At 46.3% G+C, this 16,812-nt stretch overlaps 1 protein-coding gene across 1 annotated transcript in view; it reads right to left on the bottom strand.

Annotated features, from left to right (window-relative positions):
• Positions 1-6,731: 6,731 nt before the first annotated feature.
• LOC141102996 (importin-13-like) overlaps positions 6,732-16,812 on the bottom strand; it is a 64,284-nt gene continuing 54,203 nt past the window's right edge. Inside the window, 4 exon segments of the mRNA XM_073592087.1 lie at positions 6,732-8,244; positions 10,816-10,846; positions 10,849-10,996; positions 12,702-12,791. Coding sequence (XP_073448188.1) covers positions 8,148-8,244; positions 10,816-10,846; positions 10,849-10,996; positions 12,702-12,791 — 366 coding nt within the window. The 3' untranslated portion in view covers positions 6,732-8,147.

Below are 16,812 nucleotides of genomic sequence, written 5' to 3'. Positions count from 1 at the left end.
TTTTTTTATTAAATTACAGAGGTTGCTTAAATGTCACATGTTGGTAGAGTAACTCTCTTCCTCTAGAGTCTATAGTAATACTTCTTTTTCATAGCAGTTATATAATGGATTCTAAGCAAAAGCAATGTGCCGTCATTGAGTTCCTGATATAGGAGGGGTGCAGGCTGTCCGACATGCACAGAAGGCTACAGAATGTTTATGGAGATGACACCATTGATAAGAGTCTTTTCTCTCATCAATGGTGTCATCACCATAAACATTCTGTAGCCTTCTATGGATGTCAGACAGCCTGCACCCCTCCTATATCAAAAACTCAATGACGGCATATTTCGTCCTCTTGGATCCATTATTTACCGGCAATGAAAAATAAAAATAAGAGTTACTATAGAATAGAGGAAGACTTACTCTACCAATATGAAATGTAAACGACCTAGAAGGTACTCTTGCTCAAAATTCACGTTGGTAGAGTAATGCCGCGTGCACACACAAGCAGAATGTCCGACAGAAAAAGTCAGACGGAAGCTTTTCATCGTCTATTCCGATCGTGTGTGGGCTTCATCGGACTTTTTTTTTTTTAGAAAATTCTGACAGACCTAGAAATGGAACATGTTCTAAATATTTCCGACGGAACCAATTCCTTTCAGGAAAACCGCTCGTCTGTATGCTGTTCCGACGGACCAAAAACGACGCATACTCTGAAGCAAGTACGAGACGGAAGCTATTGGCTACTGGCTATTGAACTTCCTTTTTCTAGTCCCTTCGTAAGTGTTGTACGTCACCGCGTTCTTGGCGGACTTTGGCTTGTCCGTGTGTAGGCAAGACCGCTTGAATGGAATTCCGTCGAAGAAACCTTCGGAGTTTATTCCGACGGCAAATCCGGTCGTGTGTACAGGGCATTAGTCTTCTTTTTTCATTCCAGATAAGTTAGAAGGCTGGCCGCAGGCTAGCCTGAATTTGTAGGAGGAGTCTGAGAGCTATATATCCCTCCTCCTCCTCCTCTATCAGATCCTTTGTCGGCTCATTTCCGGGTTCCCACCCACCCGTTCCCCCATACTTTCACCATTTCATTTACATTTCATACATATTCATTCACGGTATGCCCTCTTTTAGGCATACTGACCAGCTAGGCCAAGGCACACCTCAGGTCTTGGTAGTTAGGATTATCACATTTCCAAGTGACGACTCTTGACTACCAATAATGGATTCCTAGAAGCAGAAATGTGCCACAGAAGGCTACAGAATGTTTATGGTGATGACACCATGGATGAGAACGAAGTCTTGTCATTGGTGACTCGTCAATGGTATCATCTCTGTAAACATCCAATGTAACCTTCTGTGGATGTCAGACAGTCTGCACCCCCTCATTAATCAAGAACCTGATGACAGCACGTTGCTTCTGCTTGGGATCCATTATTTACCTGCAATGAAAAAGAAGAGTCACTTCCGGATCATGTGACCCAACCAGCAAATCTGGCCCAGTCACATGATCCGGCTCCTGTGTCAGTCTGTGGTGGCTACAGAGGAGAGGAGAGAGCACCAACTATAGATGGGCCATGGAAGCCTATGGGTGACATCACTCCTCTCCCCTGCAGCTACTGCTGGCTGACACAAGGAATCATGAATGCCAATGAGCGCATGCAGAGCAATAGAAGTACTGCATGCGTGCCAATGGGTCAGTGATCCCAGCAGATCCTACGGCTGAAATAAGACATGCGGTCACAACGAGATCTCTCCTTTCCCATGGCCAACCTGACACAACTGAAGGCAAAGGATTAACACGACAGCCAGGCAACTGGCATTTTCAGAGGACAGTCAGCAACGTTAACCCCAAAATTCCTCTCATGACACGACCTTTAACAGTCACTCTGCTGCATAGAAGCAAACTCCTTCCCTCATTACGTGTCCCGATAATAAATCAAACGTTGCCATGAATATAGACCATATACATATTTATTAGAAGCTCTCGTAGACGAGCCGGTCTGCAGATTTGATGCAATCGCTCGCTAAAAGTCCTTCCAGTTCACAGACTCCATAAAATACATTCCAGGGTCTTCCAAACCTTCCGAGAACTGGAGATTGTCAGCATTGAATTCAGGTTTGATGTGCACGTCACTGCCGTTACTCCTCTGTTACCGACTGTCAGGGGGGGACTGACTGGGCAAAACCAATTTACGTTTACTGGCTGAAACAATGCGGTGCGGAAAAAGTACTTTAGCCCCTTGCAGTGCCATTTATTTTGGATGCGCCCCATCCATTAATCTGGATCATGAAGAAATGCCGGCACTTCGGTAGAATCCACCAGTAGATAGCCTTTATCAAACAGAACACCACATAATATACAGAGGACCAAAATGTTTCGGCCATTAGACCTTCATCATGGCATCATGACTAAGGCCTAATGGCCGAAACACGTTGGTCCTCTGTGTAGATTATCCATACTATTTAAGAGGATAAATGCATTTCAGCCATGACAACGGCCTAATGGCCAAATTGTGTTGATCCTCTATTAAATAGAATGCACAAACCACCCAGAGATCAACATGTTTCGGCCGTTAGGCCTCAATCATGGCACCATGACTAAGGCCTAATGGCTGAAACATGTTGGTCCTCTGTGTAGATTATGTATTCTATTTAAAGTGATTGTAAACAATCACCTTATAAAACAACCCATTCAGTTTGAAATAGAAGTGAAAGGCAAAACATTTGTGTACAGATATAAAAAAAAAGGAAAGTTTTTTTTTTTTTTTATAAGTGATCACATTCCCTCTGTTCTCAGCTGCATAAGAGCTGGAGGAGGAGAAGCAGCAGCACGCTGAGCTTACCAGTGAATGGCTGTGCAGGGGGGAGCATCTCAAGACAAGAAGACTGATCATTGGAGGAGAGTACACTCGAGTTCCCAGCATAGCCAGAGGACTGACCATGGTGTGCTCTCCTGCTTAGTGTGGTCAGTTTTTAACTGCCAGGAACACCAGGGATTTCACATAAAGGAAGAAATACAAAGAGAACAGGAGACTTTCTCATACCAGTACATGGTACAGCAGCCACATATCAGAAATATAAAATGTTGAGGTAACAAACACTTTAATAGAGGATGGATGCGTTTCAGCCATGACTAAGGCCTAATGGCTGAAACGCGTTGGTTCTCGGTGCGGATTTCTTGCATTGCTATATTTAATAAAGGCTATCTGCTTGTGGATTCTACCGTGTGCGGCATTTCTTCAAGATCTAGATTCTCTAGGGTTAGAGGCCCATAGTTTGAGCACCGGTGAACACACTTAACGTGATTAAGTAGAGTAGGTAGCGGTGGTGTGTGTCTTGTTTCCACCCCATGCATTAAGGAAACGCAGCTCTGCCCATGCCCTGCAACACACCAAAATGCACAATACTGGCCCACTGTGCATTGTGGTGGGTTGCATTGCCAAGAACGGCGCATGTCCATTTTTTTTTTAACGTTTTGGTGTGCTGCCAGCCCAAGCACTTGAAAATAACTGCACTCGAAAAACACAAATTCAGCATTGCAACGCACTAGGACTCCAAAGTCCGAATGGGTCCTAAAAGATACGTGTGCTTTAAAACAAATGGAACATATTCTCCCTCCCAAACCTAAAGTACCCCACACCATACTCTATTCACAATGTAGACATCGGTAAAGTCTTCTCCATGGGCGCTCAAAAGACAGTCCAAAATCTTTCAGGATGGACTGCGCAGGTGTAGCCAGCACAATGCACTAGTGAAGCCCAGCATCCAACTACGACTACCGGGTAACATGGGCGCTCCAGAGCTTGGCCACACTCCTCAATCGCAGCAGCAAAGGAGAAAAAAAAAACGACAGCCACGATCTCCAGCATCTCAACTCAACATTGACCCCAACAGGATCCTTAACCGATTCGTTTCACCCAACCAATGGACTCAGTCGCTAAGATGACTTTAGGCCTAACCCTATTGGTTGGGAGCTGGAGATCTAGAAGTGCAGCTGTGTTTTTCTTTTGTTTGATGGTGCAGAGATTTCACTAGGGGGATGTAACTGTGTGGTGGGATGGAGGTGATCACGCATATGGGAAAGGTGGCGTACTTTGGGTCAGGAGACAAAAAAAAAACAAGTTCACTTATCCCTTAAAGGGAACTTGTCATCCATACTTACCTGGGCCAGCAAAGGCTTCATGCAGCATTGGTGATTGTCGATTCCCCCCGATAGGGTTCCAGCTTAGACATCACAATCTGTGGTGTGCACTGGAGCAAGCATGTCACCTGGAACTCAGGTAATCGAAGCCTCCAGAGCTGGACAGAAGCCTCAGCTGACCCAAGCAAGTAGGATTCGCACATGTTAATAACAGCATTCGCGTTTGATATATTACAGTTTTATAAACTGAGGCAAAGCATCTGTGTGATAAACTACAGAACGTAATAGACATTCCTTGTCTGTCTGCAAACTGCAAAGGAGCTGTGGAGTTGAACCTGGTTGACTTTGCTGTAAGTAGATGGAGGTGAGCAAAGGAGAAAATTGATAGAAGTTTTATGAAGTAAACAATCTGCAAGTTCCTCTTCTTCCCATGACCTGATAAAATGGGACCTTGTAACCCCCCAATTTTTTTTATTTTTAATGCAACAATAAAAAAAAACATATTCTGGTTACAAGGACTGGCGCTTCCCACCTTATATTTCTAGACTTCACTGCCCTAGAAGCAGAGTATTGCAGCAATCTGAAGCTTCTCGCACAGGTATTTTGCTCAGTGACAGGACCCCATCATGGAATATGTTTACACATTTTTAAAGCTATTTCTAAAAATGCCATTTTTAAGCTCTTGTGGCAATGCTATGCCCCGCCACTGTGTAAAAAAAGGTTATGACCCAGGATTCTCAACTAGGAAGGTTGAGGGGCTCCAGGTCCCAAACCAGGTTCTACCAACCAATGAGGAAACTGAAAAAAAAAAAATCAGTTTCCTCTGAATGACACAAGTTTTCTGGAGCCCCTCAACCTTCCTGGATGAGTAAACTGGATCATAACCTCTTTTTACACCGTGGCAGGGCATAGCACTGCCACACTCTTTAGTACATCCTGAACTGGTGTCATGAGAGGTAGTGCTGCCTGTCACTCAGGATGGGTAGATGAAATGTCAGTTTGGTCTCCAGGAAACATACTGCCCATCAACAGTGAAGGGAGCTCCGGTGGGACACCCTGCCAGGGAAGTAAGCTTTGGTGTCACACCCAACCTCATTTAAGATGGAAGAGGTTGCATTCTCTAAGAAGCTGGAATCCTCTCAGTTGAGCTGTTCATGTGTTGGCGCTCTGTTGGTGGAACTCTGCCACTCTCCCATGAGCTTCTCTCTCCCAAAGGAGGAAGCACATTTATCAATTTTAAAGCAATCACAGCTCTGCACTCGGTCAGATCTCTCTGTACCCTAAAAAAGAATTCCAGCCACCTAATACAAGGTAGAATACTACTCGTCACATTAGTGGTAAAGCCAGTTCCTTAGTATTAGTTGGAAATGTCCTCTGCTCTAAGGTCTCACCAATAGCAACCAACACCAGGAAACAGAGCAGTCACACTCACTTTTTCTAGGGTCACCCAAGGCTGCCCCAGGTCACCAAGTGCTAGATGGATGGGAGGTGTGAGCAGTTAGAGGAACCCAAAACCTAGATTTAAAAAAGAACCACAGGGCACCATCCTCATGAGACACACCCTCCATTGGATCCCTCCAAACTCTATAAAATAATAGATGATGCAGCCTTTCTCAACCAAGGTTCCTCTAGAGGTCGTTAAGGGTTCCCTGAAATATCAGCAATTTCTGTCTATCAGATAAGGAACCTATCAGAAATCTATCAGATAAGGAGGCTCGTTCTAAGCATGTGTGCGCCTTTCTCAAGTGTGGAACAGAGAAGAGCCAGATTAAATAAACCAAATAACAGTGACAAGTTGGATGGGCGTGTTGCTAATCAACAAGGCAGTGATTGGATCTTACACCTGGACTGGCATGCATACTACCATCTCCATCGGGAGTCCACTACCAGTAGACGAGCCTTACTTTTACTACCTCAATGTGAGTGTTCATTTGTCATTTACCAAACCTTTTTGCAATAAATATTACCCTTAGAGGCGCTTTTCTATTTCCTTAATGCCATTCTTCCCACTGACTGCCAATGTAAGGAGCATTCTTCCCATTGACCACCAATGTAAGGGACATTCTTCCCACTGACCACCAATGTAAAGGACATTCTTCCCACTGACCTCCAATGTAAGGAACATTCTTCCCACTAATCGCCAATGTGAGGAACGTTCTTCCCACTGATCACCAATGTAAGGAACATTCTTCTCACTGACCACCAATGTAAGGAACATTCTTCTCACTGATCACCAATGTAAGGATCATTCTTCTCACTGATCACCAATGTAAGGAACATTCTTCCCACTGATCACCAGTGTAAGGAACATTCTTCTCACTGACCACCAATGTAAGGAACATTCTTCTCACTGATCACCAATGTAAGGAACATTCTTCCCACTAATCACCAATGTAAGGAACATTCTTCCCACTGATTACCAATATAAAGTGAATTCTTCCCACTACCCACCAGTGTATTGGGCCTTTCTTTCCACAAGGCAGGCCATCTCCCACAGACCATCAACGTAAGAGGTCCTTTTTCATAGACATCGATTGTGAGAGATATTTCACTGACCACCAATGGATGGGTGCATTTCTCCATTGACAACAAATGCAAAGGAACACTACAATTTTCACTGTCTGCTTTTCTAGCCATTATTATTATTAGTTTCATTTATTACTGAACATTATTTTGTTGTACAGAGCAGTCCTGGGTATAAAATAAGTTTCCTGATTCCATTTATTCTTATATCTCAACTTACTGTCCACGCTCATGTCCTGTGAGCTATAATCGTTATTCGTTATTTTCGAGGGTTGCTCCTTATGATAGAGGTTGAGGAAGGCTGTGATGATGGGAGGCCAACTAGAACAAATAAAAAGGTACTTTGAATTGTTCTCTTTTCATTTTTTCACTTGTGCTTTCTAGGAAGGAAAGTCATAAAAAAAAAAGGCCACAGCAAAGGCCGACTCTTTGGCCGCCCATCCAGGATGACAAGAAAAGCGGCCCCCCCATGGAGCGCTGGTAACAGGCAACGGGATGGGACGGTGAAAATGATGTCTGTAAAGTGATAATAAATAAAAGGATAAATGGGGAAATCTTTGCCAGGACCAGCATCTCTCAATATCTCATTCCCTTTTTTGCAGCTACCATGGGGTCCAGAGTCCCCGTGTGACCGCTGACATATGTGGTTCTGGATGTGACCAGGCTGACCCTGGAAACGTAAGTATGTGCAACTTTACAAGTTTGCATGCAGCTGTCACATGTTCAGTTTTATACCTGTAAAAAAGAGAAGGACTAAAAGATCAGACAGTTCCGAGGGGCGCGGGGGGGGGGGGTTAGGGGAGGGGCAGTGGGGAGCTAAAGTACAAGGCTGGTTTAATAGTGGTTAAGTTGGCATGCTTCAGCAGTTTTTTGTGTAATGAGAAACATATTGTCAATGGAAATCCCTGGGTTCAGACACAGAGAGGTAATGTAAAACCATTGCCCCTCACCCCCACCTCCCCTTTTCTTCTGTCTTGGGAGGAGAACAGGTCTGACTCTCGGCGATCAGCATTAACAGTTCAGAAGCCGTTTATAAAACCCGCAATATGCTCATTGTCAGCGAGAGTCGAAGTGGAAGCAGCAGACATGAGGAGTCCTCGTATCAGTTCGATCAATGTACATATCCTGCAAACGGCAAACCCCCCCCCGCACTTAGTACATTGCATCCCCTCGTATACCTGGATGCCCAGTCTTTGGAGGATGCAGGTGATGCCATGTCAATTCAGGAAGCAGAAAGCACCTGGCAAGCGAGGCCTTTCCAAATTGCTATGACCGCCCCACCCTTTTACCCTTGCAGCTCCAGGTGCCCTCAGTAGGACGAAGGGTTAGTGAAGGGAGGGGGGTTGGGCAGTTTTCACAGACGTAACAAAAAAAGAAAAAAAAAACAAAAAAAAACAAAAAACAGCTCTGCAAGGTTGGCGCAGGGCGACACAGCTCAAGTATTGCAGGCGGGCATGCCAGAAAATGCCCTGTTTGATATCCAGGAAGCTTGACTGGGGGGGTGTCAGTAGTCAGCAGTATATTCTGTCCCATGTAATCCGCGGCAGAGGAGCGTAAATTCCTTCACCATGTCTCTCATCCTCCGCTTGTTCACCCGCTCCCTGTACAGAGGGTTAAATAGGAAGACAGATTAGGGTGGAGCGATCAAATCACATCACATTAGCGGCAACAGTGTCACACATGGTACTGTAACTTGTGGCGGCACCAAAAGGCATTGTTGCAACTGAAGGATCTCCCGCACTTACACTTCCAGAATGATGGCCGATACACTAAACATGAAGCTTTGCTGATCCCCCAGCAATGTGTTCTATCACCACAAAATATTGCATCACTTTACTACCCAGAGTGCTGGCAGTTCTCTACAGCCTCATATCACCCGTCCTATCCCTGCCACCTCTACGCCACTGCTTTCCATCATCCGTCCTATTCCTGCCGCCTCTGTGCCAGTGCTCGCCATCACCTATCCTATTCCTGCCGCCTCTGTGCCAGTGCTCGCCATCACCTATCCTATTCCTGCCGCCTCTGTGCCAGTGCTCGCCATCACCTATCCTATTCCTGCCGCCTCTGTGCCAGTGCTCGCTATCACCTTTCCTATTCCTGCTGCCTCTACGCCAGTGCTTCCTGTCACCTGTCCTATTCTGTCTGCCTCTACACCAGTGCTTCCCATCACCCGGCCTATTCCTGCCGCCTCTACACCAGCGTTTGCCGTTACCTGTCCTATTCCTGCCGCCTCTACACCAGCACTTCCCGTCACCCGTCCTGTAGCTGCCGCCTCTACGCCAGCACTTCTCGTCAACTGTCCTATTCCTGCCGCCTCTATGCTAGTGCTCGCCATCACCCATCCTATTCCTGCAGCCTCTACGCCAGTGCTTCCCATAACCCGTCCTATTCCTGCCGCCTCTACGCCAGCGCTTCCCGTCACCCGTCCTATTCCTGCTGTCTCTACGCCAGTGCTCGCCATCACCCGTCCTATTCCTGCTGTCTCTACGCCAGTGCTCGCCATCACCCGTCCTATTCCTGCTGCCTCTACGCCAGTGCTTCCCATCACCCGTCCTATTCCTGCCACCTTTCCTATTCCTGCTGCCTCTACGCCAGTGCTTCCCATCACCCATCCTATTCCTGCCGCCTCTATGCCAGTGCTTCTTATCACCTGTCCTATTTCTGCCGCCTCTACGCCTGTGCTCGCCATCACCGGTCCTGTTCCTGCAGCCTCCACGCCAGTGCTTCCCATCACCCATCCTATTCCTGCCGCCTCTACGCCAGCGCTTCCCGTCACCCGTCCTATTCCTGCTGCCTCTACGCCAGTGCTCGCCATCACCCGTCCTATTCCTGCCACCTCTACGCCAGCGCTTCCCATCACCTGTTCTATTCCTGCCGTCTCTACGCCAGTGCTTCCCATCACCCGTACTATTCCTGCCACCTCTACGCCAGCGCTTCCCGTCACCTGTCCTATTCCTGCCACCTCTACGCCAGCGCTTCCCGTCACCTGTCCTATTCCTGCCGCCTCTACGCCAGTGCTTCCCATCACCCATCCTATTCCTGCTGCCTCTACACCAGTGCTTCCCATCACCCGTTCTATTTCTGTCGCCTCTACGCCAGCGCTTCCTGTCACCTGTCCTATTCCTACCGCCTCTACGCCAGTGCTTCCCATCACCCATCCTATTTCTGCTGCCTCTACATCCCAGCCTGCCCCTAGCTGGAGACTTGGGGTGTCTCCTCTAGTGAGTATTGCTGTCAAATATGCAGTAGTGAGCAAAGCTGCTGAGGTGTGTGATGTCGGCACAGAGCGGTCACATGGCCATTCAGAAAATTAACTAAAAGTAACGGCATGCTTAATCATTGGTTTAGGAGTTGCTATTTTGTATTTAAAGCAGAACTTCAGTCATTTTTCCATCTATTAAATCTTCTGCCCTTGTTGTTGTTTTACCTTTGGATAGTAAAACATTTTTTTTCTGCCAGTAAATCCTTATACAGCCCACTTCCTGTTTCTTGTCTGGTCATTAGCCTAGGATTTTGACGTCATGCACAGCTCTCTCTCTCACTCTCCTGAGAGTTTGCCAGGAAGGGAGGCGAGATGAGTCATAAGAGGGTCAATGAGAGCTGCAGAGCTGGAGGTGTGCCTCTTTGTGTCTGTGTAAATCCAGGAAGTGAACAGGCAGCAGCTTCAGCTGCCCACCGGTAAAACGGCTGCAGCCAGACTCAGTGGAGGGAGATTTCTGCAGCATATTTGGCAAGTAAAGAATCACAGTATATATAAAATAATATGCAAAGTGGTTGGAGGGAAGCTTCAGAATGGCAAAGATGTTTTTATTACAAATTATGTGAGCGGACTGCAGTTCCTCTTTAACATATTTTAGGTTTACTTAAAGCTTTAGCTGTCAGCAAACCATATACACCCAGACATAGGGTAGGTTACACTGACCATTACATCTCTTTGCTACGGAGAGAAGACCTTACTACCTGTTGGCAATCATCTCTAGAATGTAGACAGAAATCAATGTGCTGCTAATGAGATGACAGCCAACGAGAAGATAAAACTCTCAGTAGTAAAGTAGTCAGAGCTTAAAATATGTCTATTTATTGCCAACCTTTCCTGAAGGGGTACGATTGGTTTCCAGCCAATCCCTAACCAACCGCAGAAGAATAATGGTGTGAAGGCACAGAGCTCTCACCGTAGGATGTGTTGGCTGAAGTTATCTTTTGCTCCTGAGTCAGTCGAGGTGACGGGAAGCCCGCCTGCTGCAGCAGCTCTTTCAGCCAGACCACCAAGTAGGAGAAGCAGTTCTTATTGAGACTGAAGATCATGTCTGCGAAAGAATCCATTAGATTTCGGGAGGCCTGTCCACCAATCCCCTGCAGGGAGAGAGAGAGAGAGAGAAAGACTTGATCACATGTAGAAGCTACAAGCTGGATCCCCCTACATTGTACTGTCTGATGTAGGTCTGAGATAGCGCTCTGCTGTTATCCCAAGCAGCGGGAGTACTCACCAATACCCATCGTCTAGGAAGAGTAGGTGGAGGGGGGAGTCAGGGAGTTGGGGGGTGAGGACAGGGTAGGGGGGGGGGTGAGGACAGGGTTGGGGGGGGGGGAGTGGAGGGGGTAAGTGAGGACAGGGTGGGGGGGAGTGAAGGGGTAGGGCAGGGTGGAGGGGGAGTGGAGGGGGTAAGTGTGGACAGGGTGGGGGGGGGGGGAGTGTAGGGGTAGGGCAGGGTGGAGGGGGAGTGGAGGGGGTAAGTGAGGACAGGGTGGGGGGGAGTGAAGGGGTAGGGCAGGGTGGAGGGGGAGTGGAGGGGGTAAGTAAGGACAGGGTGGGGGGGAGCGTGGAGGGGTAGGGCAGGGTGGACAGGGTGGGGGGGGGGGAGGTAAGTAAGGACAGGGTGGGGGGGAGCGTGGAGGGGTAGGGCAGGGTGGACAGGGTGGACAGGGTGGGTGGGGGGGGGAGTGTAGGGGTAGGGCAGGGTGGAGGGGGGTAAGTGAGAGCAGAGCGGAGGGGGGTTGGGGGAGTAGGTGAGGGCAGGGTGGGGGGAGTGGGTGGATAAGTGAGGGCAGGACGGGGGGGAGTAGGGGGGTAAGTGAGGGCAGGGAGGTGGTAAGTGAGAGCAGGGCAGAGAGTGAGAATAGGGTAGTTGAGGGTGGGGTGGGATAGGGGTTGAGGACTGGGGTGGGATAGGAGTTGAGGGTGGGGTGGGATAGGGGTTGAGGACTGGGGTGGTTGGGATGCAGCTTTTCCTGCAGGTGGATTCTCTGGAGCCTGGGACCAGCTGAGCACTGCTGATATATCTGGTCATCCCTTCCTCCTGGGCAACTGGGGCTAGGGGGAACTGAGTGGGGGGCCGGAGGTAGAGCAGGAGGATCTCTGAAATTCTGTGCACCAATGAGCTAATCCCCCCCTGCTGTGCAGCTATTTTTAAAGAAAAAATTCTCTGGGTCCCCCATGTTCAGTGGGTGCCGGGGGACAGAAAGCGGACTACTTAACCACTTTTGGGATTAGGCGGATTTGCACATGTACCGATACTGCACTTAGTATTGGCGCAACCCTAGTATAGAGCCATTCTGCATGTGAAGTGAATCATCATCTACCTAGGAAGACAATTATCTAAAGCAGGGATCTCCAAACAGGCCCACTACAGGGTTTTATGCGGCCCACAGCAACCGTCCATGAAAATCCCCCGGCTGGCAGTGGATGCACCAGTCTGTGTATTTCAGTACTGAGATGAAGATGAAGGGGGGGGGGAGGGGGTGGAGTCTGAAGAGCACTCATGGATGTAACAGCTTTTTCTATAATGCTCACCATCAGGAAAGTTCAGAGCGAACTTTAGAAATTACTTTTATAAAGTGGTGGATGTTTGGAACAGACTTTCAGAAGAATTTGTAGCCAATCAACAGTAAGAGAATTTACGTTTAATTTGGCAGAAATCTATACACAGACATAAAAAATAAAAAGACATAAACAAGGGGCAGACTTGATGGAAGATCGGTCTTTTCTGCCACAATTCTTCCAACTTTCTAATTTACAGGAGAAATAAACAAACCAACATCGGTGTTCATATTTCCTCACCTCAAGTGTAGCCTGAAGAAGAAATTTGCCTTCATCGTGCACCACCTGCCCCACCGGGGCGAGCTCCCCGCACCTCGGCAAAAACTCCATCTGAGATTAAAGAAATATCAATCAGTCAACCACCAGCTGCGATCACAAGATCCACATAATCCCTGCTGGGAATGGAGCACATCACTCCCCTAGTCCTGCAAAGCGTTCTCTGATTGGACAAGGTGGAGAGGCAGGAGTGGTGACATCACATTTTACCCCTCATCCAATCAGAGAACCTCTTGTGTTCACAATGCAGCAGAGCCGCCGCTCCACACGGGACCCAGAAAGCCAGTGGAGATCACTGTAGTAGAGGTGTAGCAGAGGGGGTCCTACTTCAGTCATTACCACAGGTATGGTATATAGGTATGGTATATATATGGTATATAGGTATGGTATATATATATAGTATATAGGTATGGTATATATATGGTATATAGGTATGGTATATATATGGTATATATATGATATATAGGTATGGTATATATATGGTATATAGGTATGGTAGATATATGGTATATAGGTATGGTAGATATATGGTATATAGGTATGGTATATATGTATGGTATATAGGTATGGTATATATGTATGGTATATAGGTATGGTATATATATGGTATATAGGTATGGTATATATATGGTATATAGGTATGGTATATATATGGTATATAGGTATGGTATATAGGGATGGTATATAGGTATGGTATATAGGGATGGTATATAGGGATGGTATATAGGTATGGTATATATATGGTATATAGGTATGGTATATACATAGTTGGTCCAAGCTGGGCCAATGTAACTATATAAACATTTCTATACCTGGAATTCTCCTTGAGCCGCCGTCATTATACTGCAGCAGGTTCGGCACGATCCCGCGAGCCGTCGTAGCTGTACGTCGGCTCCTTTAAGCGGGACAGCTGGCGCGCACGTGCCCACTGCACAGTGTGGGGTGACGATGCTCGTGGCCGGCGGTCGCGATGACCACTGGCCACGAACGATCGCAGGCACGAGAGGCAGAACAGAGACGTGTGTGTGTAAACAGATCTCTGTTCTGTGAGGAGAGACAGATCGTGAGTTCCTACTAGCTAGGGACAACGATCTGTCATCTCCTATAGTCAGTCCCCTCCCCCTACAGTTAGAGCACACAGTCAGGGAACACAGTTAACCCCTTGATCGCCCCCCCCTAGTGATAACCCCTTCCCTGCCAGTGACATTTATACAGTAATCAGTGCATTTTTTTTTTAGAACTGATCGCTGTATATCTGTCAATCATCATAAAAATGTGTCAAAAGTGTCCGATGTGTCCGCCATAATGTCGCAGCCACGATAAAAACCGCTGATCTCCGCCATTACTAGTAAAAAAAAAAAAATAATAATAATAATAAAAATGCCTATTTTGTAGACGCTATAACTTTTGCGCAAACTAATCAATATACGCTTATTGCGATTTTTATTACCAAAAATATGTAGAAGAATACATATCAACCTAAACTGAGAAAAAATTAGCTTCTTTTTAAAAACAAATGGGGATATTTATTACAGCAAAAAGTACAAAATATTGTGTTTTTTTAAAAAATTGTCGCTCTTTTTTTTGGTTCATTGCGCAAAAATAAAAACCGCAGAGGTGATCAAATTACCACCAAAAGAAAGCTCTATTTGTGGGAAAAAAAAGGACGTCAATTTTATTTGGGTACAACATTGCACGACCGCGCAATTGTCAGTTAAAGCGACGCAGTGCCGTATCGCAAAAAAATGCTCTGGTCATTGAGCAGCCAAATCTTCCGGGCTGAAGTGGTTAATCTATTTGGAACTTAGGATTCCAATATCTTAAGTTTCGATTACTGGGAGAGAGGAGCGATATTCCAGACTACCTCCACACTGGAGTGGAAACCTCGCTGGTTCGCATCGCACAAAGTATCAGTTATCTTATTTTTGTACAAGTTAAACTCACACTATATTGTCAAAAGTATTGGGACACCTGCCTTTATACGCACGATATTTAATGGCATCCCAGTCTTAAGCCTGCTACACACGATCAATCAGATTATCGGACGAATTTGTCAGTTTTTTTGTTGCATGTTAGTCTCATATCAAAAGTGAAGAGGTTACTCACCATGCGAAAATTCTCGTACGACCGAATTCAAACTTCAGAAGTGATGTAAAAGTGATGTCATGTGTTAAATTGTTTTGTATGTGTTCTTTCGTTTCTGAGCATGCGTAGTCTCTCTCTTACGATTCTTTTCGGACGAAAACCGTAATGATTAAACGAAAATCGAACGCTGTGTTCACATACGATAAAAATTTTATAGTCTGCACCTCCAGTTTTTGCCGTCTGAAAATTCTAACGATCCGAAAAATCGGCAGATCGTTCATCAGACTAAATTTTACTAATGATTTTCTGGGGCCTTTAGTCTGTAGGGTTCAATATTGAGTTGGCCCACCCTTTCCAGCTATAACAGCTTCAACTCTTCCGGGACAGCTGTCCACAAGGTTTAGGAGTGTGTCTATGGGAATGTTTGACCATTCTTCCAGAAGAGCATTTGTGAGGTCAGGCACTGATGTGGACGAGAAGGCCTGGCTCGCAGTCTCCGTCCTAATTCATCCAAAGGTGTTCTATCGGGTTGAGATCAGTCAAGTTCCTCCACCCCAAACTCGCTCATCTATGTCTTTATGAACCTTCCTTTGTGCACTGGTGGGCAGTCATGTTAGAACAGGAAGGGGCCGTCCCCAAACTGTTCCCACAAAGTTGGGAGCATGAAATGTCTTGGTATGCTGACGCCTTAAGAGTTCCCTTCACTGGAACTAAGGGGCCAAAACCCAACCCCTGAAAAACAACCCCCCACCATAATCCCCCATCACCAAATGATTTGATCAAGGTCCATAAAGATATGGATGAGCGAGTTGAGCCACATCAGTGCCTGACCTCACAAATGCTCTTCTGGAAGAATGGTCAAACATTCCCATAGACACACTCCTAACCTTGTGGACAGCCTTCCCAGAAGAGTTGAAGCTGTTATAGCTGCAAAGGGCGGAGCCAACTCAATATTGAACACTACGGACTGATGCCCCGTACACACGGTCGGATTTTCAGACGGAAAAAGTGTGATTGGATTGTGTTGGTCGGAAATTCGACCGTGTGTGGGCTCCATCGGGCTTTTTCCGTCGGAATTTCCGACACACAAAAGTTTGAGAGCTTGCTATAAAATTTTCCGACAACAAAATCCGATCGGTTAAATTCCGATCGAGTGTACACAAATCCGACGCACAAAGTGCCACGCATGCTCAGAATAAATCAAGAGACAGAAAGCATTGGCTACTGCCCCGTTTATAGTCCTGACGTACGTGTTTTACGTCACCCGCGTTCAGAGCGATCGGATTTTCCGACAACTTGTGCGACCGTGTGTATGCAGGACAAGTTTGGCCCAAAATCCGTTGGAAAAAATCCAACAGATTTTTGTCGTCGGAATGTCCGATCGTGTGTACAGGACATTAGACTGAGATGCCAATAAAGTTCAGGTGCGTGTAAAGGCAGATGTCCCAATACTTTTGATAATATATTGTATGTACATATTATATATACCCTCCAATTCTGGAGCACTACAGACATTTTGCTGTTCTAATATCTGAATCTACATTTGAATCCATTATTTGGGTATCCATGGATATATCTAATAGTTGGGGGGATAGTATACCTTTATGTTTTTATAAGCTACATTTGACATTGCTCTTACTTCCTGTTTCATCTATGGGACAGGAAGTGAAGAGGAATCTCCCCGATGGGACACAGATATAAAAATAACTCCCCATTACTGCTATCCAAAATTAAAAAAAAAACGTTTTGCCTTTAGTTCTACTTGGGACTTTAGATACACTGATCAGCCATAACATTGTGATCTCCCACCTAATATTGAGTAGGTCCCCTTTTTACCACGAAAACAGCCCTGACCCCATTGAGGCCTGGACTCCACTAGACAAATCATCACACTGCCTCCGTCGGCTTGTCTTCTTCCCATAGAGCATCCTGGTGCCATCTCTTCCCCAGGTAAGTGATGCCCCCGCCCATCCACATCATGTACCAGAAA

The sequence above is a fragment of the Aquarana catesbeiana genome, linkage group LG07 (assembly GCF_042186555.1).
Source record: "Aquarana catesbeiana isolate 2022-GZ linkage group LG07, ASM4218655v1, whole genome shotgun sequence".
NCBI lineage: Eukaryota > Metazoa > Chordata > Amphibia > Anura > Ranidae > Aquarana > Aquarana catesbeiana.
The sequence above is the reverse complement of the archived record's forward strand: the minus strand, read 5'-3'. Positions and strand labels throughout refer to the sequence as shown.